At 41.7% G+C, this 25,434-nt stretch overlaps 1 protein-coding gene and 1 non-coding gene across 2 annotated transcripts in view; both read left to right on the top strand.

The window, feature by feature from the left end:
- Positions 1 to 6,359, top strand: part of LMX1A (LIM homeobox transcription factor 1 alpha) — a 147,045-nt gene extending 140,686 nt beyond the window's left edge. Inside the window, exons 8-9 of the mRNA XM_089671575.1 lie at positions 847 to 1,014; positions 5,425 to 6,359. Of these exons, the coding sequence (XP_089527701.1) occupies positions 847 to 1,014; positions 5,425 to 5,582 (326 nt within the window). The 3' untranslated portion in view covers positions 5,583 to 6,359. The remainder of the gene's footprint in view (positions 1 to 846; positions 1,015 to 5,424) is intronic.
- Positions 6,360 to 24,967: 18,608 nt separating this feature from the next.
- On the top strand, positions 24,968 to 25,156 carry LOC149467568 (U2 spliceosomal RNA). Its single transcript, XR_016311920.1, has one exon. It is a non-coding gene; the product is annotated as a U2 spliceosomal RNA (small nuclear RNA).
- Positions 25,157 to 25,434: the final 278 nt, after the last annotated feature.

The raw sequence follows: 25,434 nt of genomic DNA, 5'->3' as shown, positions 1-25,434 counted from the left end.
AGAGTTTCCCTTTAAACTTTATTAATCCTAGTAGCCTGTATTTGCAAAAGCAAGGTCATCAGCTCACTTCCCCCCTCCCTTATTTCCTGTGAAGTAATGTGCTCCAGCTTGTAGCTGGTATCCTTATCTGTAGCTGGTATTCAAGGCTATATTGTGCACAGTTTAGAAAGTCTTTTGAATGTACAGAAAGTGAAAGAGGAAAAATATGCATTGTGACGTAACTGTTGAGACTTTGCAGACATGAGTATGGCTAAGTTTCAACCAGTGCTGGTTAAATAAAAGGTTTGTTATCCTCAAGTTAATTTCCAGAATTTACCTGGTATTCCCAAAGTTGCCACCACATTGTCACCCTAGAACAGGAAGTGACAGAACACCTCCCCCTCTCTTGATCTCCATAACACCGGCTAAAAGTGCTCTGCAGTCCATAAAGAGAGCATTGAATGTACGGTATACAGCAAAAACGTGTATATATAAACAGGTGTATATTTAACAGAGAAAAAGATGTCATATAAGAGAAATTTGTTCTTCGGGTTTACATACAATTTAAGCTTTGGCTTCAGTACTTTGAGCAACTAACCAGGAACAGGTGTAGAGATAAGGACATTTTTCATCTTTTGCTTGGTTGTTCCAGGTCTGTGATCTCAAGGTCCTGAAGTCAGCCAGAGTCAGGAAACTAGCATTTGTAGAAGGGATAGGTTTATCCCATGTAGGAATTAACATACAATTAGTTTTAACTTGTGCTGGTCCTAGGACCAGCTTCAGTCCTGGAGTTTGAAGTTTTTCTTTTCTGTCCACATTTAGTATATGTATACATTAAAATTACAATGACTTCTTAATGCCTTACAGCTCAAACACACAGTTCAAGTAACTCCAGTATTGAAGGAATCATGAATGTGTTCACATCTCTTCCTCAACAACAACTACTGTCTGTGGAACAGAACATGTACAGTACAGACCCATTCCAGCAAGGCCTCACTCCACCACAGATGCCAGGAGACCACATGCATCCTTATGGTAAGGTTACTTCTTTTTCCTTTCTATAGAAATATTCTACATGAATTGTTTTTGGGATTTTGTTTCAGATATAGTCCATGTATTCCCAAGAAAACAAGATGACATACTGTTCATTTACCAGGATCTCACAATATAGTTCTGTAAAGGTTTCAAAGCTGAGTTGAGGACATAATACTGAAGATTGGTTTATTATTTTTCTCTTCTGCATATACATAAGGGTAGTGAGAGGAGATCTAAGCACCATGACCTGGTCTTACTGGATTCCCAAAAAGATATGGAGCATATAGCGTAGACCAAATGCATGTTGTTTGGCCTAGGGCTGGTATAAACAGTTATTTAAGAGACCAAACTGCCCTGAGCTACACTTCAACATTTTGTCTGTAGCGGCTAAGTGTAGCTGCTTAAAATCAAGTTTCAAAATGTATAGTTCAGGTCAGGGGCGGACTGACCATTTGGGAACTCGGGCACTGCTCGAGGGCCCAGGGTCAGTAGGGGGCCCCATGAGATGCTCCTGGTACCAGGGGCCCCTGGTGCCCCTGGTACCATGAGATGCCCCTGGTACCTTTGGGTGTGGTTTGAGTGTGGATGAGGACACAGGGGCCCCATGATCCCCTATTGCCCGGGGGCCCCATGAGTTGTCAGTCCGCCCCTGGTTCAGGTTCAAGCTCAGCACACATCAAAGCATCGGAATAGCATGGATTTTGGTTGAGATGTGTTGCATTGTACTTAGCAATACAGCCAAATGCATATGTCGAATAAATGCTATAAGCAGCAGCTTCTGAGGCTACTAAAAACACAACATGATGCGGGCAGGGTAAGAGTAGAGTCTTATAGTAAATGCAAATCCTAAATTAATATAGTTTGTTTATTAGCACATGGTGTATCAAAAACAATAGGGATTTTTAAAATAAAATACTCGTTTTCACCTTTCTTTCATCCAGGCATTCCTTAAAAATGTCAGTTGTAAATTGAAGAGATAAGTCCATGTGGTGGCATGAACCTTGCTGGACTTAACCCCTAGTAATCCTGAACATTTTTCAAAGTGGCAGAATCCTACAGTTTGGGAACCTGTTACATGTTCCATCCATTTTTAGAGTGGAACATGTAACATCTCTCCCTCTCCCTCTCTCCCTGTGACAGCAGTATGGGGAGAAGATCCCCGTACTAGCTGTCACTTTTTGAAAAGAGCATGGCCATGCGGGACTCCACTCACACGGCCGTGTCATTCATTCACATAGTTCTGAGAATTAATCTACTACAAGTACCAGCATCCTTTGCGGCTGTTCACTTGTAGTTCTCAATGAACTACAGCACTGTGGAATGTGCTGGTAGTTCACTGATTCTTTCTGTCAGTGTGAAACTGCCTGCATGTATGATGTACGAGCAAACACCCAAAGACCCTGACAGTCTGCAGGAGTCCTGCATGGCACCAGCAATCTGCTGATTGTTGCCGCAATGCTTTTAGGCTACTAAAAAAAATTAGTAAATGCACATTTTTTACCTGCAAAAAAATATATTTTTTTTAAAGGTGAACGTATCCTTTAATTCCTAATTTGGAGTTGTTCTTTAAAGTGTATTTTCAATGTTGTAGTCACATGTGAGAAACCCAAAGTGCATGTTTGTTATGTGTTCCCATTCACAAGGCAAACCTAAAAGTCATTTTAAAGAATTTCACCTTTCTAGTTGTTTTTCTGAAGCAGGTTTCTATAGGACATTATACGCAGGGTCTATTGCTTAGAATAGATTGCAATGTGAAGACAAGGAACAAAGTGAGGCTGTTTTTTTTTTTTCTTGCATTAACAGTGTGTCTTGGAATCTGTAATCTTTGTTAGGACAAACAGTCCTGTACATCTAGTTTACAACTGCAAATGAAAAATGGACAGCACAGGACAGACAGGGTTAATTATCGCAAACATTAATCCCCAGTCCCCTCCTTAAAGCTGAACTCTAGGTATGATCTTAATTGCATAGTTTCGTTGGTACAGCGTACACCAATGTAAGTATGCAAATCCCATATCTGGGGGACCATTGTGGAAGTTGGAAATCATTGTAGTAGTTGGCGCTAGTACAGTAATTGCTGTTATACTCCAGGTATCTTCAATGAATACAAGGCTTTCTCTGACTGGATAAGGTAGAGATTGTGATATTCCTGCCTCTCCTCTTTGCCTTGTTCAGTCAGAAAACATCTTGTATACACTGAAAAAATATAAGGCATTCAGTAAATGGAGGCAGTGCTGAGCAAGTGCCTACCTGTGGTCAGTATACAGTGGAGCAGCCACACATGACCCAGAAGATCACAGTGATCACCCATTGGGCATAAAATACGTATACTTACATTGGTTCAAGCTCTGCACATACAAGGGGGAAACAAGTAAAAAGCCAATAAATTGGTAAGAAGCTATTTTTATTTTATTTTTTTTTATTATACTATGTGAATTAGAACGCATAAAAAATATAAAGTTGGTGTTATCTCAATTTGTCTGAAAATGTAGCAATATACTTTAAATCTAAATATCTCTAGAACAAGAAAAACTTTATTTATAAAATTTGGTCACATTGAAGTGCCAGCACATACCCCTAATAGCTTCAAAAAGTCCACAGATACAGTTGAACTCTGGGCCATTCTGATGTAGAAAGCTTCAACGTCTCCATGTAGTATGAAAGCTTGCTGCTAAATCCTGCCCCACCAAATTCCTATTAGCCTATCACTCTGATGGGCTGCCAAACTAGCCAGTAGGAATGTCCAGAAGGCAGGAAGGGGTGGGCAAACTTAGGCAGTATGAGAACGTGTCATAATTGCCCAGCATTTGGCCATGTCTGAAGGCTTTTTGAGGTTCTACAGTTAAGGAAGGCATCTCAAGATGTGTGAACTTTAGACCTGCAGCAGTTTGTTTGCTTGTTTCTTCAAACAAAGAGGTTGAGTTTCCAAAGGCAACCGTGAAAAGCAAATTCCTTTTCATTTATTTCATCTGAACATAATTGAATAATTGAAGTGGATATTTATACAATTTTTGTGCAAAGTTTCTAAACTCCTTTATCAAATTAACCCAAGAGTCTATTTAAGTTGAGAGGTCTGTTTTGGCTGCAGTGAGAGTTAAAATAGATTTCCATACCAGGCTCCTGGGAACTTTTAACCACACAGTGCGGACCTGAAATCTGATATTTGTAGAGTGGTAATCCTCCATAGCAGCTGAGGCAGTAGAAAAACTCTGCAATGTTCACCAGAAAAAAAGAGAAGACAAGAGGAGAAACAAGAGAACCCTTATAATGTACTAAATATTTTTAGGAGTGTGATGATCTGATATGAGAAGCACTTCAATTCGGTATGGATGCAAGTAGCCAACTATGGTAAATGCAACCATCCAGATTAGACTGCAGAGAATATCCCTGTCTCCATGCAGGAAGTGGACAGTTATACACGATGCCACTGAGTGGTCCAATCCTCAGGGGAGATGTTAGGGTTGTGGGTAGAACTTGTGGATGAAGAGAAATAGCCTTTAAGGGTTTATGCAGCAGAGTTGCCCTTGATATTGTGGGGTGGTGGTCATGGAAGGGGCAAAGTTATCAGTTTTTGAGGTGTCTCACAGAGGTTTAGTGTCTCCTGGTTGCGTTTACACAGACACAACCTGAGGATTGCTACACAACCAGGAGGCACAGAACCTCTGTAAAACACTGCATACACTGATGAAGAGGGGTATTAGCCAATAAATGCATCTTTGGTGTTACCAATAAATGTCTATTCAATACTTCTGGTGGCTTTGACTCTTCCATGACCACCACCCCACACTACCAAGGGTTCCTGTGCCACATAAATCCTTTAGGTTTTTTATTTATCTCGACCCATGGGACCTGAAACTTATCCCTGACCAAAAGAAGTGGTATACAATTATCTTTTGAGATCTAACATTGTTATAATAAAGCATCCAGGACAATGTTGTTTAAAATGGGCCTTCCGATCAAATCCACCTTTCAGACAGGTCTGAACGGAAGCCTCATGTCAGGCTTTGAGCAGGCTGATGTGGGTCTGTTTACATGTGATTACCTCAATGTCCATCTAGGCCCCACAAAAACAAAAAGGTCTATGTCTTTTTCTGTTTTTTTACACAAGCATAATGGATTTGGGGTAGTCGGATGTAAATGGATGCAAGTCTGTTTACATCTGCCTGCACATAGCTCTAACATGGATTTATTAAGCTCTGGATGAGCAAAACTAAGAGACATGGATGTCATAAAAGTGACGTCTGTTCACGCATCCTCTACTAATCAGAACAGACACTTCTGGTGTAAAAGGGTCCTTATACTTACAATATTTACCATAGTGTTAACATCACTGTTTTAGACAGCACTGTTCAGTTTGTTCTTTCTAAGCAGTTGATAGCAGTTACATTTTGTGGTTTTACATCTTTTCAGGTGGAGAGACCCTGTTCCATGATATGGATAGCGATGATGCATCTCTCAGCCTTGGTGAATGTCTCTTAGCAGCACCAGAAGTAGGTTCTCTGCAATCCAGAGTGGGGAATCCCATTGATCGTCTCTACTCCATGCAAAACTCCTATTTTACATCCTGAAATACGACACACATTGCAAATATCTATTCAAGAAAATGAAACCATCTTCCACTGGAACAGTACTATTTTGCTTTTAGACAACGGAGACATCATTGGACGTCATGAAGAAATATTAAAAAACTCCTGCTGAGCTGAGACCTGATCTATACAACCTGAGCCTTCATCTCAAGAAATGACGTATGGGATTAATTCATAAAAAGCAATTGCCTGATAAAAAAGAGCGGAGTTGAAATGAATCCAGTGGTCTAGTTACCCATATTAACTGTGTTCATTGTATATAAAGGGGCTTCATGAAATACTGTAAAATGACTTGTTTTACCATGGAAAATGCAGTAAAGCAGATGACTCCAAATAGACATGGACACAAGACTCCCTGGCCCACGGCGAATATGAAGGCATGATATGAGACTTTAACTAGTAAATCCATTTAGTTGTAAGTTCTTGTACCACCAGTCATGCACTGGAAGGACGTAGACTGATGAATTCAGTGTATTAGTTGCATTACCTTTGACACTGAGCATACAACCCAATCCAATTGGGAGTATTTAATGTTGCACATCCGTGCATTTATTTATGTAAAAAATAGCTTATTTCTTTTTACTGTCATGTTAGGATGGGGAAGAAGGTTATCTCAAGCATTTTTTTGCCCATTGATTGTTCCTGGTTTAATGTTATTATTGAAATAGATGAAAAATTATACATCTTACCAGTGTTCTTCTTCTTGGTGCACACCAGTTAACATTGAAAATTAAAGCTGAACTTAGGTCTTGCACAGTTCTACAAGCTCCTCTACTGATGTTGCTTACTCTGATTTCACTGCACAATGTAAGCTTCTCACAGTGTGCATTAAAAGCTGCAGTCAGATTGACAGGATATCCAATATCTTCTTGCCTTTTCCTTCCTAAACTGACTGTCCTTGGCCCACCCCTTTCATTCGTTAGATTTCAGTCATTTCAATCATGAAGGTTCAGCATCACATGTGGGCATTACCTAGGGTGGTCCTTTTGCAAATATGGCCTTTCTAGGAACACCCTCTCCTCTAGACTGACATTCACCAATCAAGGCATTTTGATATTTTGTACAACTTCTCCCAACAGTAATCCCACTGCTTGCTTCAGGACTGAGGGGTCTGGAGAGGAGTACTAAGGCTAGGTTCACACCTATACAGTTTGCATTTGATCTGTTTCTGCCATGCTTTTTGTGGCAACTTGTTGCTAGGCAGAATAAAACGCATCAAAAACACATCAAAAATGCACTACATGCTTTTCTGCAGCATCTCCATTGAAGTCTATAGAACCAAAAACACAACGTTTTGTGTTTAAAAAAGTCCCTGACCCTTTCCAAAAAGCACAAGCGAATGCTGAGATGTGAACCTGTCCCATAGGAAATCATGGAAAATGGACTGCTGGGCATTTTTGCAAAACGCAAAACACAGCGGAAAACCTACACTAGGGCAGGGTGCTGTGATATTTTCAAATATCTATGTACAGCACCCTATCAGCCCCTCCCACCAACTATGATCTGCCCGCATTGCAGAGGGAAGCACGGAGACCCACTGGGTACAAAAATGGTATGTAATAAAAATGGAAAGACTTTATTTAAAAATAAAGCAGTTTGGTTCACATAGGGAGGTGTGCAATCTGGGACCTCATGCCTGCGTTCAGTGACCCTCTTTGATCCAGTAACAGCCAGCCTGAGATCCTTTTCTGCTTCATGCCTGAGTCTGCAGCACATTTTGTAGCCTGCAACCTCTGTCTCTGCACGTGTGATTTTTCTCTCCTCCGGGTTCTCAGCTATCTTCCCCCTCCCCCGGGTTCTCAGCTATCTTCCCCCTCCTCCGGGTTCTCAGCTATCTTCCCCCTCCTCCGGGTTCTCAGCTATCTTCCCCCTCCTCCGGGTTCTCAGCTATCTTCCCCCTCCTCCGGGTTCTCAGCTATCTTCCCCCTCCTCCGGGTTCTCAGCTATCTTCCCCCTCCTCCGGGTTCTCAGCTATCTTCCCCCTCCTCCGGGTTCTCAGCTATCTTCCCCTTCCTCAGGGTTCTCAGCTATCTTCCCCCTCCTCCGGGTTCTCCGCTATCTTCCCCCTCCTCCGGGTTCTCAGCTATCTTCCCTCTCCTCTGGGTTCTCAGCTATCTTCCCCTTCCTCCGGGTTCTCAGCTATCTTCCCCCTCCTCCTTGGTCTGTCTTCTCTCCCTAGGCACCCTGATAAATGTAGTTCCTGTTGCTCCTTCTACAGAACTGTGCCACAGTGTGAAGAATACATCTACCATCAACCCCAGTTTCTCCTAGCAGGCGTTTTGTCATTTCCAGAAGGCACAGCAATCCATATCCTCTTCCTCTGTGTCCTCTGAATGGTGGGCAGGGCTTAATCAGGCTCACAACCCTATAGTGTACTATCCTTCCTACTGCAGCCACTCCTGTCCATCTATTAGGCCAGCCATAGATGGATCGAATCTCGGACAGTTCAGAAGAGAGCAGCCAAGATTCGATCCATCTATGGGCAGGCTGGTTGTACTGAAATCGATTGATGGATCGACTTCAGTACAACCAGCCGTCAAGATTTTTCTGATGCGATTACTATGGCGATTACTACGGCCATTATAGCCACTAGCAGCAATCATTGTGTTTTGCTGGACTGGAAGGCTTCCTGTCTGCATAATACAATAGCTCCATGGGAGGGATTTCCTCATCAACACTCAGGCTAAGTTCACACCTATGCAGTTTGCGTTTGATCCGTTTCTGCAGTGCTTTTTGCGGTCGGTACGTTTTGCGTTTTTGCACGTTTTTTACAAGTTTTTGATGCGTTTTGCTTTTTTTTGGCCGACTTGTTTCTGGACAGATTCAAAATGTATTAAAAATGCACGCAAAACGCAGCACTTGCGTTTTAAATGTAGTTCCATTGAAGTCTATTGGATGGTGGGCAGGGCTTAATCAGGCTCACAGCCCTATAGTGTACTTTCCTTCCTACTGCAACCACTCCTGTCCATTTATTAGACCAGCCATAGATGGATCGAATCTCGGACGGCTGGTTTTTGATGCATTTTGCTTTTTTTTTGGCCAACTTGTTGCTGGACAGATTCAAAATGCATAAAAAATGCACGCAAAATGCAGCACTTGCGTTTTAAATGTGGTTCCATCGAAGTCTATTGGACTAAAACGAAAACTGCTGTGGGAAAAGAAGTCTGTGACCCTTTCCAAAAAATGCACCCGCAAAAAACGCGTAGATGTGAACGTGATCCATAGGAAATCACGATAAATGACATGCACTGCGTTCCTGCAAAATGCATAAAAAAATGCACAAATGTGAACCTGGCCTGACTGTGTTTATAGGGGAAAAAAGCGATTTTCTTTCTTGCAACCCAAAAGAACACTGAATAATCTATGGCCTGCCTTGGCTGCAGCGAAGAGGGGGGGAAATAACAAAGAAAATGTAAGCTGGGCTACATTTCCAACAGGATTTTCTTTATCTTAGTGACTCTGCTGTCTTCCATCATCTAATTAAGTGCAGGCAAAAATATATATTTTTTCCTTGCACGTGATTGGATATGCTTTGCAAAGTGAATTTTTACAACATTAACTAAGCAATTTCCTTGCAGTGCAAACAGTCTATTTGCCTTTAGTAAATCAACCCCACTAAGTCAGTCGATTTATTGTAAACAATGCACATAGTCAGAGACTACAGACATAGTACAGGAGAGGATCAGAGATTGCAGAAATACTACAGGAGGTGGTCAGAGACTGCAGAAATACTACAGGAGATGGTCAGAGACTGCAGACATAGTACAGGAGAGGATCAGAGATTGCAGAAATACTACAGGAGGTGGTCAGAGACTGAAGAAATACTACAGGAGATGGTCAGAGACTGCAGACATAGTACAGGAGAGGATCAGAGATTGCAGAAATACTACAGGAGATGGTCAGAGACTGCAGACATAGTACAGGAGAGCATCAGAGATTGCAGAAATACTACAGGAGGTGGTCAGAGACTGCAGACATAATTAAGGAGATGGTCAGAGACTGCAGACATACCACAGGAGATGGCCAGAGACTGCAAACATAGTACATAGAGGATCGGAGACTGCAAACATAGTACAGGGTATGGTCAGAGACTGCAGACATACTACAGGAGGTCATCAGAGACTATGTAAATACTACAGGAGATGGTCAGAGACTGCAGACATACTACAGGAGAGGATCAGAGACTGCAGAAATACTACAGGAGAGGATCAGAGACTGCAGACATAGTACAGGAGAGGATCAGAGATTGCAGAAATATTACAGGAGGTGGTCAGAGACTGCAGACATAATTAAGGAGATGGTCAGAGACTGCAGACATACCACAGGAGATGGCCAGAGACTGCAAACATAGTACATAGAGGATCGGAGACTGCAAACATAGTACAGGGTATGGTCAGAGACTGCAGACATACTACAGGAGGTCATCAGAGACTATGTAAATACTACAGGAGATGGTCAGAGACTGCAGACATACTACAGGAGAGGATCAGAGACTGCAGAAATACTACAGGAGAGGATCAGAGACTACAGACATACTGCAGGAGACAGTCAGAGAGTGCAGACATACTAGAGGAGATCATCAGAGACAGCGGAAATACTACAGGAGATGGTCAGAGACTGAATACATATTGCAGGAGAGGATCAGCGGCTGCAGACATACTACAGGAGATGGTCAGCGGCTGCAGACATACTACAGGAGATGAACAGACATTGCATACATATTACAGGAGATGGTCAGAGACTGCAGACATACTACAGGAGATGGTCAGAGACTGCAGACATACTACAGGAGATGGTCAGAGACTGCAGACATACTACAGGAGATGGTCAGAGACTGCAGACATACTACAGGAGATGGTCAGAGACTGCAGGCATACTACAGGAGATGGTCAGAGACTGCAGACATACTACAGGAGATGGTCTGAGACTGCAGGCATACTACAGGGGAGTATCAGAGACTACAGTACAAGTACTGCAGATGGTGTGGTGATGTTGCTGTCAGTGTACACAGCTCTGAGACATGGGAGAGCCTGTCCTTCCTCTCTCTACACCTGTGTGATCCCTGCCCTCCTCTTTGTGCGGTTGTTGGAGCCGGACTCCTCTGCTTACTTTCCCCCCAGGACCCTCACTCACATTAGCAGCATTGTCCGGTCCGGACAGCACGGAGATTCTCTCAGACTCCCGGCCTGTTCCGTGGTCAGCAGGAAGCCTGGAGCCATGAAGTACAGCACTAGAAGTACTAGAAGTATCAGAAGTTATATCTTCCTCCTCTAAATGCTGGGGCCTCCTTGCACCGTTTTGCCTCACGTTAAAGACAGCCCTCAGGGTCACCCCTCTGGTGGGTGTCACCCGGGTGCGGTCTGTACCCCCTACACCCCACTGGGTGCACGGGTGCTTGGGCATTCAGGAGGGGCCCCAATAATGCCTGTGATGGCAGCAGGGACCCATTCAACTTGTCAGCCCCCCCCCCTTTTGGTGGCAGAATGCGAGGGACTGCTCACTGCAACCCTAATAGTTCCTCCATAACCTAGCAGCCTAATTTAGCGAGGGGCACAGGGGGGGGGGGCAAGGAATAACCTGGGTGGGGGCAATACCACTACCTGTCATAAAAGAAATTTGTAGGCTGGTATAATGATCTATGATCTCTACTTCTAAAATTGCTGCTTTTCTTGGCTTTATGCATAAAGGAAATCTTAACTCAGGAACAAAAAATATATACTGTCCGGTTGTATCTTATCAGTGCTTCTATTTAGTAGCAGAGTGCAGTTAGTTAGGAAACAATGGATCCTGATTGGCCGATATGGATTTGCGTTCAGTGCACATTTCACTGTAGTTTCAAATATATGGAAAACTCAAACAATAAACTTCTTTTCTTTGTCTCTTTTTGGTCTGTTAAATATACCATTTAGAACATTTTATTAGATCTGTTCAATATTCAAGGTTCAATATTCAAGGTGGCTGCATTAGTTTTCTTTTTTCCAAGACTTCTTTTTCTTTATTTTTACACCTGATTATCCTGCCAGTAAAACTCTTACTGCCCTAAGATGCCAACACTCACTGTATCAATGGAGAAGAATCATTGTCACCCTAAAGCAGGACGTGTGTTAGGATAACAGAACACCTCCTCTTCTCCATAACAGAGAGGGAGGTGTTCTGTAGTTTTGTCACACTTCCTTATAACTTAGTTTAAGATAATGCTGCAGAGAGCACATTACAGCACTTAACTTCTGGCAGGGTAAAGTTATTTATCTGCATTTATTGAACAATAACATTGGCCTAAATGTTCGGGTCAAACGTAAGTAACTTCGGCCGTTCGTGTGTTCGCCGAACACACAAACGGTAAGGGTGTTTGGTGGGCTATTCATTCGCCGTACCCCACAATGTACTGTTCCCTGATAGTGCATTGTGACTGTCCAAAGCAATGCACTTGAGCACAGGTCAGGTGCAATGCTTTGGCCAATCACAGTGCATGATGATGTCACAAGGGGGCAGGGGTGACCCCACCCCCTTGTGACATCATCACTGTATTTAAGAACTGTCATCCTGGTGCAGCTGTTAGATGGCTGGAGCCAGCGTCAAAAGCGGAGCATTTTTTTTTTTGGGGTTGGCGGTGGTGGTGGGCATCACAATTGACGTTGGATCTACTTCAGGGGACATTTTTTTAATTTATATTTTTAATAAAAGACTTGTCAAAGACTAACGTCCATCATTTTTTACATTACACTTCTTTTTGTGAATGAGTAGAGGTACCATGTACCCCATATTCATTCACATGAGGGGGGGATCTGGGGGCCCCCTTGTTAAAGGGGGCTTCCAGATACCAATAAGCACCCCCACCCGCAGATCCCACAACCACTGGCCATGGTTGTGTGGAAGAGGCCCTTGTTCTCATCAACATGGGGACAAGGTGCTCTGGGGAGAGCCCCCCTGCCCAAAGCAACCCCCCCATGTTGAGGGCATGTGGAATGGTATGATTCAGGAAGGGGGGGTGCTTGTTTGTCCCCCCCCCTTTCCTGACCTGCCGGGCTTCTTGCTCGGATGAGGGTCTGGTATGGATTTTGGGGGGGACCCCACACCATTTTTTTTACATTCTTGGCATGGGGGTTCCCCTCAAAATCCACACTTTTTTTACTTAAGAAATGTTTTAGTAGCTGTGCAGTATCTTATTGCATACTCAGATGTGGTAAGATACAGCTTAGTGAATTGTCCCCACTGGTCGAAGTTTGCGGTCAAACTTTTCGTTATGTTTGAATGTTCGAACGCGAACCGAACAGGGGGGTGTTTGACCCATCACTATTGAACAGATATTGAACACTATTGAACAAAATGCTCTTAATGGTATATTTTACAAAGCAAACAAAAGAAGCTTATTGTTTGAGTTTTACAAATACTTTAAAGTAAAGTATAATGTGTGCTGATCACTAATCCATATAGACCAATCAGAATTCAACTTTTTCTAACCAACTGCCCTCTGATACTGAAATATAATCTGATTGGTTAGATCCGTACTCAGACCCTAACAGCAATAGTACGTAGTACAAGACACAAATGAAATAAAAGGTTCGATTCTCCATAGCCACACCAGCAAAGAATTTATACTATGCAGAGTACTGAAAACAAGCTCTTTTCCATGACATGAGCTGAAGAATTTATAAACCACAGATAATCACAGAGTATCTTAATCCACACAGCAGGCAAGGAAATTATCCAATAATCATATTATAACCCAGAACACTGCCTTTCCATTGTCCAGGTAATGCAGTTCATTGTCCAGGTAATGCAGTTGGCTTGTAAATACGATTCTTCCTGAAGTCAAGGATCACCTTAATTCACACATATTCAAATTTAGAACTGATTTAAGGGTTTACTGACTTCCATATTGTGTGAGGAATTTCCCATAAAAGAATTTAACCAACAACCATTTTCCATGGTCTAGAGCACTCTGTTAGCCCTGAAGCTTGGCGTGCTTCATTAACCAAATAGCATCCAGCTTCTGTAGTCTCGGGCTCTGGTCCGAACTCCCATCAATTTCTACAACTAGGGTTGCCACCTCATCCCTTTAAAACCAAACACTATTAAATACACAGGTTCTGAGGCTAATTTAATTCACATAAGGCACTAAATGAGTTTAATTACCTCCTTAATCAGCCACAGATATTATGTGTTTGGTTTTAAAGGGATGAGGTGGCAACCCTATCTACAACTCACAATTGGCCTATCAGTGTGATGGGCAGCATTACTGACCAATAGAGGAGCATATGAGACTAAAGCAGGAGACCAAAACCAATGGCCATAATGGCTTGGTTACTGTTTGGGATACCCTAAAAGAAAGTGAAGCTAACAGGCAGCATTTGTAAATGCCTGCTATTCAATGTAACTATCACTTTATTAAGTATATTGTGCTGAAAAGTTTTCTATAAGATTGGATTTTAGGTTTTTTATAAAACCACCACATTCAAATGATTGCCTATAAATTTAATTATATCTCCTTTACCCAGTGACTTCACTAGACCCTATCTTTGGGGGCATGTGCCTCAGGTCTCCCATCTGGATTGAATCAACCCGCCTTTTTGGTTTGGGAGACTTGGTCTTGATAGCCAACATAATAGTGGTTGTGGGTTTTAGATTATGTATCAATGGGTAAGATTAACTTCTGGTCACCAATAAAGATGGTACATCTACAACTAAATAATGTCCAACCTGAAAAACATGGAACACTTACCTGTCTTGCTGCTTGTGCCATCCAACTCACTCTCACCACTAATGGACATGCTTCTGGTTTTGCTGAATGCCTGATTCTGAACCATGTGGTCACACCTGACCTTAGCACCCTGCAAGCTGTGCCATTCATCCATTCATAACAACGTTCTGATTGCTATATTGCACACTATAATATTTCAGTTGCTAAACTCTGGCTGGCCAAGCACAGTTCCAATTTAGTTGGAACATTCATACTGAATTCCAAAAAATCATTCACCAGATCTTTTGATAATGCCATTATTGAGTCAACTAATTTTCTTTGAAGGATCCTAAAAATTTCATCCAGACCTGCTTTTGATTGGATTCCCAGCCATGCTAAACAGTTTCTTTTTTTTAATGCTTACAAAATTAATGAACGTATAATGCAAATCAAAGTTATAACAGTTAGAATTGTGTTCATTAAGATAAGAAACAAAAATAAAATTCCTATCCTTTACCTTGTTCTTCTCACTACGGTCAAAAGCAAACATTGTTTTGTCCCCATTACCCATTAAAGAATTAGGCAACATTGCAGAAATGAAAGTTCTAAAATAAATTTCCACAGCCCATCTGCTGGTTCCAGGCCTGCAGAAGGGTAAGCAAAGTCCGTGATCCCTGTTACTGGGTAGCATGGAAGCAATTCAGTGGCTGCGGAGGCACCAGATTGCTTCCATCTGACAGCCAGAAGTTGGCTTGTCAGATATACAAACACTCCTGGTGGCTGCAACCACCAGGAGTGTGTGTAAAACCTCCTGTCAGGTCCTAACAACATACAGACCTGGAAGGGAAAGGGTTAAATAACATGCATTGGGAATGCCCTGTACCTGAAGTGGTGCATCTGTACAATGTATACAACCTACTATAGCAAAACTGACATTTACAAAGAACAAAATGCAGTTTAAATGGCAGACAAATGACTGTTTTGGCAGCTTTAGGAACGGGATTCTTTTACCTATACCAGATCCTTATCTTAGATGAATGTCTGGTGGAGATATTAATAGAGGACCACTAGATGGCGATAGAAATTCCTATGATACTTAGCACCATCTAGTGGCCACATTTTAAATCAATATAAAACATTTGTCCGGCAGTGAGAACAGCTTACCCACTTCAATGCAGGGCACTTTAACCCCTTCCTGTCCAGCAGGTTCGGGTCTAGCCTATCTGATCTGGAGGTGCAACGAAAAAAAGTCAGGTGGCATAATGGCAATACTGTGTGTTAGTCTCTGACAGTCTGTCACACTGTGCCACAACCGGAGAAACATTACTATGCACTAGGCTGTTAGTAAAGTGCTACCTTACATCAGGTGTTCCCATCAGTGTTCCTCCTTACATCAACTGTCCTCATCAGAGTGGATCAGTGGATGCACTTGGAGACCTAGCGGTGCACAACTAAACTCTGGAGGGGCATAGCCCACCCCAGCACCCTCCTAGATCCAGCCCTGTTGTCCAGGCCAATTTTCAGCTTTCAGCACTTTCGCAATTAGGACAATTTCAACACTGTACCTATATAAAATTTTTATCATTTTTTCAAACAAATAAAGCTTTCTTTTGGCGGTATTTAATCACCACTGGGTTTTTATTGTTTGCTAAATAAACAAACAAAGACAGAAAATATTTCTGTTATACAATTTAGCAAATAAATAATCTTTCTTCATACATTTAGACCAAACTGTATTCTGCTACATTTCTTTGATGAAAATAAGAGTGTCTATTATTTAGTCTGTAGGAAAGTTATATAGTTCACAAACTATGAGCTATATATCTGAAAAATTATCAGGACAGTACAAATAACCCCAAATGACCCCTTTTATGGAAAGTAGACAGTCCAAGGTATTTAGTAAAAGGCATGGCAAGTTTTTTGAAGTTGTATTTTTTTTTTTGTCACAATGTTTTTTTTTTACATACTGTCACCAGTGCAGTACAGCATCATCATATAACTGGTGTGGCATTGATCATGAACACTGACTAGTGACAATATGTAAAAAAAACAACAAAAAAAATAATTTTTAATTATTTTTTTTCAGTTTCTTTTCTTTTTTTTATTAAATTGTTTTCTTTTTACAATTGTTTAAACACACTGTGACTAGAGGAATACAGTGTTATCATAGTAATATTGTACTACCCTGGGGAAGGAATCAGGATTTTTTTTTTTACACATTATGATTGCTTATACCAGTGAATATCCATTTTTTCTGAATGAAAATTGTTTCATTCAGTGTGTATTGTTGTGATTATCTATGATTAGCCACAGTTAATAACATAGTACATATGGGCTGTGATTGACCCTGTCTATAGCATATGATCGCTGTGACCAATCACAGCTAGCAATACAATTGTACACAATGAATGACATGAATCAAAGCCATTCATTGTTTACAATTGACATGTGATCTGCTGTGATTGGTCACGGTGATCACATGGTATCGGCAGCGGGCCAGTACTGTGATCATTCATTGGATACAGCTGGTGACAGATCACACCCCAGCACGGCCCCACTACAAAGGTCTTGTCCAGCTTTTCATTTGACAATAGGCTGAGCGGGAAGTGGTTAATAACATTCTTTTTTTGCCCTATTTTCAAAGAACATAAACTTTCACTGGGTGAATTACAAATTACAAATTGTTTTTATAAATATACATCTTTTCACTATGCCTTGGGAATTAGCACTGCTGTGTCACACATTTCCCAGAGCCTGCCTTCTGAAATAGAGGGGCGCTGAGAGGAGAAATTTCAGGACACCAAGTCAGCACAGGAATTACTTTTTTGAGGCAGCAGGACACCAGAGCATTTGTCCTCAGAAATTGAAAGTAAACCAAAGGAATGAGCAGTTGTAAAGACGCTAAGCATGCAAGAAATCCAAAAAGCTGTAAAAGAGATGATCATCAGACATCTAGCAATCACAGCATGAAAGAAAAATCTTCAAGTAAGCCTATCTTAGATTGTCAAAAATAACTATTGTTTGTATTGGTATTACAATGCTGATGTTACAAAATGAAAGTGTATGCTGTGACTATGCATCTCCTTTAATAATCTCCCTTTAAGCCACTCCCACTGTGAGGGCAGACACATAATTAATTTTCCAATGTGCCCCAGGGTGCCCTAAATCTTTCAAAATGATAGCAGCACCCCTGCTATTACCTATTACTTTGGCAAACAGTGCACAGAAGGGGCAGCTGGTACTAGACCTATGAGGTTTAGGTGTCCATCCACAGTAGCTGCATCCTCTTATTTACCGGCAGTGTGCCTTCATTACATTCTACCAAAAAAAAGACTTTAGTTCTATTTTCTTTTTGTTATCTTCTGGTTGTACTGAAAAAGAAAACTCAAGAAATTTAAAAATGAGAAGCCTAAGGGCCAACAACAACAAAGGTTTTTTAGATTAATATATTTTATCAGACTTTACTGTAGGACCCAGAAGCTATTAGGTATGCTTCTAGCCGTGATTAAACTGTCTCAAAAAATCCTGGATAAATCTAGAATCCTGGCTTTGTGTCTTTATCTGATATCTTTATCAGTACAAAAAAGATTATCTTTTGCCCGTTCTATATCTGCAATAGTATTGTAATTTTGGGCTTAAAGCACATTACAGATTTAGTATGTTCAGAAAATTATATATCATAGCAAAATATGAAGGGCTAGGTTTGGATTTATCAGCATTGACGTATTATTTCAGGCCTGATGCGACATATTAGCCTGAATATGCTGCACACCAGAATATTTTCTTACTTTGATACGAAAGAGACTGAATTCAAATCAAACCACAAAACGGCTATATCTGCACACCTGTATTAAAGTGTATGTAAAGTCACAACTTTGTATTTTTTTCTAGTTTTGCATAAAAATGTTTTCAGAAAAGATTCACACAACTCAGGAGTCACATGTTTTCTCAATAGAATCAAATTAGAAAATTGCATGGACCTTAGGTAAATGTTGTCTGAAAATATTCTTTTCACACTGTGTCAGCAGCTAAAGTGGAACTTTAGTTAGAAAATTAAGTCCTGATAGATCACTTCAGGCTGGCCCCTTGTGACGGTATAGCCAGGGGTGTATTTACCACAAGGCAAGCAAGGCATTTGCCTAGGGCGGCATTTTTCAGGGGGGGGCAGCACTGCCCCTCAGAAGAAGGGAAAGAAGAAGGGACACACACGGCATGGGGACCTGGTGTGTTCTGAGAGAGGCTGCGGGTTTCATGACGGTGTATGCACAGCCCGACTTTCATTCCCGGGGATGTCCAGAGCTGTGAAGGTGAGTGTCTTTCTCTCTCTTGCCATGGGGGATAGTGGCTGGTGTATGGGGGGCAGTGGTAGTGGAAGGCTCTCTTGGGTGGGAGGCAGGGGTGTTGTTGGTCAATGTCAGGCTCTTTTGTGTTGCCTAGGGCAGCACAAAACCTAAATACACCACTGGGTATAGCTATGTAAAACATTAGAAATAAGTGCCTATATTGTTTAAAATCCAGTAATACACTGTCTCACTCTGCTTTGCACAGCCTCAGTTGTCCTATATTCTTGGCACTGTGCCTAAAATCAGTAAGTCACCAGAGGCTGATTAGCTGACAGCTTTTGCTGATGAGGGGGGAAGACGCAACAGGAATAACACAGATTGTGCTGAGGGAACACTGAATAAGGAGAGAGAAAAGAAAAGTAGAGAGGTTGCAGGACAAAATCTGCTGCTATGGAGACACAAAAGAGTTAAACTCACAAGGATAGTGCCTTATCTTTTTCTCACTGGGCAACAGCAGCACTATGAACTTCAGCAGTGTAAAGCTTCTGTCAGCCTTCTTCTCTAGCTGAGCCAAGACATACAATCAAGGCTGGAAATGCACACATTTTAATTAGAGTAAGTGACATACAGTTTTTTGTCCAAGGAGAGGGGGAGAGTTTCCAATTAGGAAGTGACTGTTTTGGGCTTCAATAAAATGGCAGTCTCCAGCAAAAGAAACAGAAGACATACTGGAGGCAATTTACAGCACATACTCAATTTGGCAGCATAAATATTAATGTGGAATGTACTGTATTTTCGTTGTTAAAGAACATTAACTGTTATCATAATGTTATGGGTAAAGTTCCTCTTTAGGTCACGTTTTTAGCTTACATCAATTTACATCTGTTTTTGCATCCAACTTTTTACAGAAATTGTTAAAGAAACTCATCATAGGTGACAAATTTAGAAGCAAAAAAATTTGTTTGTTTTTTTGCCTAAAACGGAAATAAATGGAACAGACATACAGTATATGAATTACATCCGTTTATATCCGATCAGATCCATCTAAGCAAAAAAGAACACTGACAGTCTTGTTGAAAAAACTGAACTTTAAAGGTATGGATACAGGTGGATGTAAAGTGACAAGAGCCCGTTTACATCCGCAAGCCTATTTGAATGAACAGAATGTCCATATGAAAGGGCACGTAGACCTAATAGAGTTTGTTGATTCATTATTTAAGTTGCTAAATACTGAAAGTGATTTATTAAAGCATTTGTGACCAGGGGCGGACTGACAACTCATGGGGCCCCCGGGCAATAGGGGATCATGGGGCCCCTGTGTCCTTGCCCAAACTCAAAAAAGCCTATGAAAAAGGTACCAGGGGCATCTCATGGGGCCCCCTACTGACCCTGGGCCCTCGGGCAGTTTCCAAATGGTCAGTCCGCCCGTTTGTGTCACTTTTCTGGCATTATGGCCATATTAAAAAACATTGCCCCAAATTCATGAAAGCTGTACAACACTTTCCTTTCTATTTCCAATGAATGCAACCAATTCAGGTAATTTGTATGTGCAATACTTTTAGGTTCTGACACTGTGGCTGTTAAAAATTATTAAAAAATACTACCATAAATAAAAAAGAAATGCCGCTATATCTGTGATAACAAAAGCACAGATAAATAGGACCTCTTCCATATTGGAATAAATTGTGCCGATTTGTATGTATTATGTCATAGGCTAGGTTCTGTCTGAGGTTATTCTCCAACAGATTCATACATGCCTTCTTAACAGTTACCTGACTCTTAGGCTCCATGTACACTGCAGCTGATAAACTTGCGTTTAGGAGCTTTTCTGCATTTTTTTCAGCAGCCCCTGAACTCTCCCTAATGTTTTCCTATGTGTCCATGTACACTATGTCGTTTACAGTAGTTTACAGGCAGTTGAGTTTACAGTCATTTTTTTTAACGCACCAAACGTGTGCAGGAATAGATTTTATCAGCGTTTCAAATGCCAAACACTTGTAAACGCATGTAAACGTGGCTAGCCACATTTATAAGCGTTTATGTTTGGATATTTTTTTTTAACTCTTCCATTTCCAGATGCTGTCCAGAGCCTTTTTTCATCATGAAAAATGCATGCAAAGCGTTTTCCCGGTACTCAAATGCACCTGGTACACCATACTTTGAGGTTTTGCATGAAAGAAAATATGTTAGACACTGCTGCAATAATTTTTGCACAGAAATGAGCTGGAACACATCCAAACACCACAAAAAAAAGGACAGCTAATCTCAACAAATACTGCTCTCTCTGCTTCTGCTCTCTCTATTTCTCTCAAAATGTCTGAAATAGTTAATTTTTTACTGTTTTTCAGTGCATTCTGGGCATTTTGGAAGGACTCCTGAGGTAATCTTAAAAAAAACGCTTCTAAACGCAAACGCTCATAAACGTGCATAAACGTGGTATGCAAATGTGGCTAAACAGACGTTTTTTAACCTACGTTTTCCAGCAGTCAGTTTCCATCGTTCAGAAGTGTCCCGTGTACATGGAGCCTTACACAAGCTGTGCCAGTTGTTGCATGGACGGGGCACAGATTTCTGATGAGTGTAGCTCTTTAAGCTGATTTACACATGCGTTACTCTCCGCAGTCAAATGCTTTTCACAAAGCAGTGCAGGCGCAGCTGGTAAAGTTGCCACCTCATCCCTTTAAAACAGATCACATATTAATTACACAGGTTCTGTGGCTAATTAAGGTGGTAATTGAACCTCATGCCTTATGTGCATTAAATTAGCCTCAGAACCTGTGTAATTAATATGTGATCTATTTTAAAGGGAAGAGGTGGAAATCATGCGGCTGATTCAGGAGGCGATACTGCTGCCACCTGAATGCCGTTTTTATTTTTTGCTGGCCAAATAGGCTGATAGAATTGGAATGTCGCTCTACAAGTTGTGTTGTTTGTTGCACGGGCGGAAGATAGGTTTCCGTCTACAACAGTCTTTGGGCTTGTTTACATATGTTCACTCTGTGAAGAGCAATCTGTGCTGGATTGCTTTTCATAGAGCGGTGCAGAGGAGGCTGACAGGAATTCAGGAGGTAATACTGACACCTCCTGAGTTTCTCTTGGCAGCCAATGTGCTATTTGAATAGAAATTCCACACCATGGCCGTGAGCAAAACATTTGGCTCAAGATTACTGCACAGCCCTATGCACCTGAATATGTACTGCATGCCGAACGCAGCAGGGGGTGATTTTCTGTAGCACAGGCACAGGGAACATTGTGGCTATGGTGTATGCACATCCCTAAAGTGGAGCTCCACCCAAAAGGGGAAGTTCTGCTGTAAGGCTTCATCCCCTGCCTGCTCCTCATTAAGGATTGGCACAGTTGGGGAGTGTGTACTCAAATTTTCTGCTGTGATCACCTAGGCTGTGATCAGAAGCAGAAGTTGCCCTCCCACCCACGCAACAGGTCCCAGAAGCAGGGCCAATGCTAGGCTATTTTGGCAAGACCAGCTACTTGCATCCCCCCCCACCAAATAAACAAATACTTTTTTTAATTTGCAAAAATAAGTGCCATAAGATGCCACCAGCACCAATATTAAAGACATAAATCAGTGTCACGGACAGACTGTATCTGTGGCTGGCAGTGGCAGGGTGACAGTTGCAGTGAGTGAAGGATGATGGATTCCCCATGCAATGGGGGGAGATAAAACCCACACACGCACAGCAGGCTGTGGGATTGTGATAACGTCATCACTCCCTGACACATTGCACATCTGATGGATGGCCGGCCGGGTCATACTCACACCAACACGAGACATCTGAGTCAAACATTACCTTCCTCCGCAGCTGCAGCTTTGCATCTGTTGATGAATGGGAAGAGAAAGGCTGGAACTCCACAGTGATCAGCAGCCGCCAGCCAGCTTGCAGTAAGAGACTGAGTCTGAGAGGAACACTAGAAGGAGCAGCAACTCAGCTGCTACAATGACACCTGACATCTTCCTCTGTCCTTTCTTCCTCCCCTCTGCCACCCCTCTCCTCAGCTGGAGGATCATTCGTGACATGGCGACATCCAACACAGAGAGTGCCGAAAGAGAAAACAGAGGGCGCACAGGCCTAGTGCATTATCATAAAAAATATTTAATAAAAAATAAAGTATGTGTTGTACTCACAAACGACAATGTAGTCAAGGCACATCATAAAGAACAGCTGGGTCAACACCGCGCTGAGTAACAGTCCGCAATAGGGAGTATAGACATCCAAAAGGCTGACGCATTTCGAGGACTTGCCTCTTCCTCAGAGCCACTGTGCTGTGCCCAGGGGCTACTAGGTGGCAGTGCGCCCCTAGTTTACCTTGTGGAAGCACCGCCTCTACCCAGAAGACTACAAATCCATTCACAAAGCGCAGTTCTACTTTTGCATGCACAGTGGGCACCTGGCTGTGAAGCTGCCAGCCTCTGGAAAAGAGAGGATAGCCAGTGAACCTGGTGAGGACACCTCTGGATCGAAGGACAGGTGAGCGAGTGTCTGTATTTTAAAAGTCAGCAGCTATAGTTTTTGTAGCTGCTGACTTTTTTTTTAAATTTGACTGGAGTTCTGCTTTAAGGTAGGCAGTTAGAGGGGGTAAAAATGCTGCTCAACCACTGCAATTGTTAATCTAAGTCTTTATGAATTCTAAGGACTGTCTGTGCAGCTCTCCTGCAGTGACCATTTAATCAGCAATCATCTGGCCTTTTTGAAGTAATTAAACATTTGTATTTGGCCTGAACTTTGAATTGGTTCAAGTTAGGTCAGGTAACCTGATCTTGTTGTATATGGCCATTTTGCAAAACCTGAACACATACACACTTTCTGAAAATTCAGTTTGTAGGCATTAATTATAAAAACTGCAATAATTGTTCCTTTCAGGGCAATTAATGTCCACAACTTGTTTCAAGGTTGTTTTTTGCTGAAACAGTACACATCAAAGGAAGGGTTAAAGCACAGTTTGGCGACCTGAACTGGCCAAGCTCTGTAGCTCTATGAATGGAGGACATATTATTTTATTCCTGAGGAGGTGGCTGGATTCCAGGTGACACCTGGTCCAAATGTTCAGATAAGAGGGGGGGTAGTAGATCAGCCAGCGCATAAATTAGCACCTGATGACAGACTTAACTAGAGAACTGACCTGCACACAGCTTATCTTCTCAGCACATGGTGGAAGAGGTAAAAATGTGTGGAACAGAAAGAAGATTCAGTATCAGATTCCATTGTACATCATGCAATATAAACCACTCGTGTTACAACACCGAGTATACAGCTTTATATTTATATATTAAATATTTTGTGTATCATCATGAAATGGTACTTCACTTGTGTGACTCACTGGGCATTGAACAATAAAGCCTTAAAGAAGAATTATAATATAAATAAGAACTTCACAAGAGTTTGTAATGGCAGAGATTGGTAAGTATTAACTTACCAATGTTAAGGATGAGCGAAATCATATCCGCACATTGATTTTGCTGCAAAATTATTTATTTTACTGTCTGTCAAATTTTATTGAAGTAGAAACTTTTCACATTCACTCTCTAAACTACTTGGGCAAAACATGCTTGAAAAAAAAAATCTACCTTTTTTTTCCATTATTTAGATTTGTTTTTGAAGTAGTTTATTTTAATATTTTTATTTTATGGCCCATTTACTTTGTTGTTTTAATACATGCATAAAAATATGCTAAAATGCATTCATCCAACTTCCCCATTATAATTTAAAATAGTGTCTGTTCCCATCTCATTGCAGTATGTTTTGAAAAATATGAAATGTACACTTTTTTTCTGTGTTTTAGTGCATGGAGAGGCCCAAAGAAGTCAATGGAAGCATGTCAAAACCCATGTAATATGTGGTTTGATGCGTTGGCAGCAAGTATTACCAAGCCCAGGTCAATGGCTGCTAACCCTATCTATTCCAAGTTCTAAAATTCTAAAAAGGAAAAGCACTTGACACAAGATACACAGAAGTAGTGACCAACTACTTCTATGTAGGCTAATGTCCTGAGAAGTAGAACCTGAAATGTGTTTGTATCTGGTGGGACTAGTGTAGGATTTTGGCCCACTGTCCCTGTAAAGCTGTGAATGACATGGGGCCTTTAGGTCTTTAGGCCGAGCTAAACATACAAAATACAGTATACTGTATGTAACCCTGTATATGACTGCAAAGTTACTAGAGGAAATGGTCAAAAGGTGTACATGCTATAGGAGTGGTTGGACACTGGAGGCTGTCTGCGTCCTCGTTAAGGAGATTCATTCTCTCAAATTGGCCTGATCACCAATGGCATCGGGAATTATAGTGATGGGTAAATCCAATATTTGAAGTCACCACCAGTACAAAAATAGAAGAGGAATCTTCCAGTAAGGGCACTTGTTCCTGTGACAACTCTACAACTGTACAAGAAGTGCTTCTCGGCCTTTTGGCTAAGATCAAAAGTAGCATCTGTTCTTATCAGTGTTCAGTAGGGGTGACCCGCCATCACTCTGGCCTTACAGCTGGATTGGCTGGCTGTATAGTATTCCTGCTGGTATGATGGGGGTCCTGAGGGATCTTCTTAATGGGCAAGGAAATCAAATTTAGCATGCACCACATATGAGGTAATTCATGAGTACTTTCCAGACATGGAGGGTTCAGCGGGGCCCTGTGCCTTCTGATTTAGGCAGTGCCTGGGAAGGCAGAGAGCCTGAGATGTCAAACACACCCCGGGGGTAGTGCCCTGTGGGTGCTGGAGTAGCACCATGGGTCTGGGATCCCACTGTGTGAACTGCACTAGGCCACGACACCAAATGCTTTCTTCTGCACTACGCCTAATGGGGTGGACCTCTTGACTGAGACCGAGGCAGTTTTTGTTACCAAGCTGCAAGGCCCAA

The sequence above is a fragment of the Staurois parvus genome, unplaced genomic scaffold (assembly GCF_062004578.1).
Source record: "Staurois parvus isolate SC_StPar_1 unplaced genomic scaffold, SC_StPar_1.0 ptg000106l, whole genome shotgun sequence".
Taxonomy (NCBI): Eukaryota; Metazoa; Chordata; class Amphibia; order Anura; family Ranidae; genus Staurois; species Staurois parvus.
This window is presented reverse-complemented; position numbering and strand designations above follow the sequence as displayed.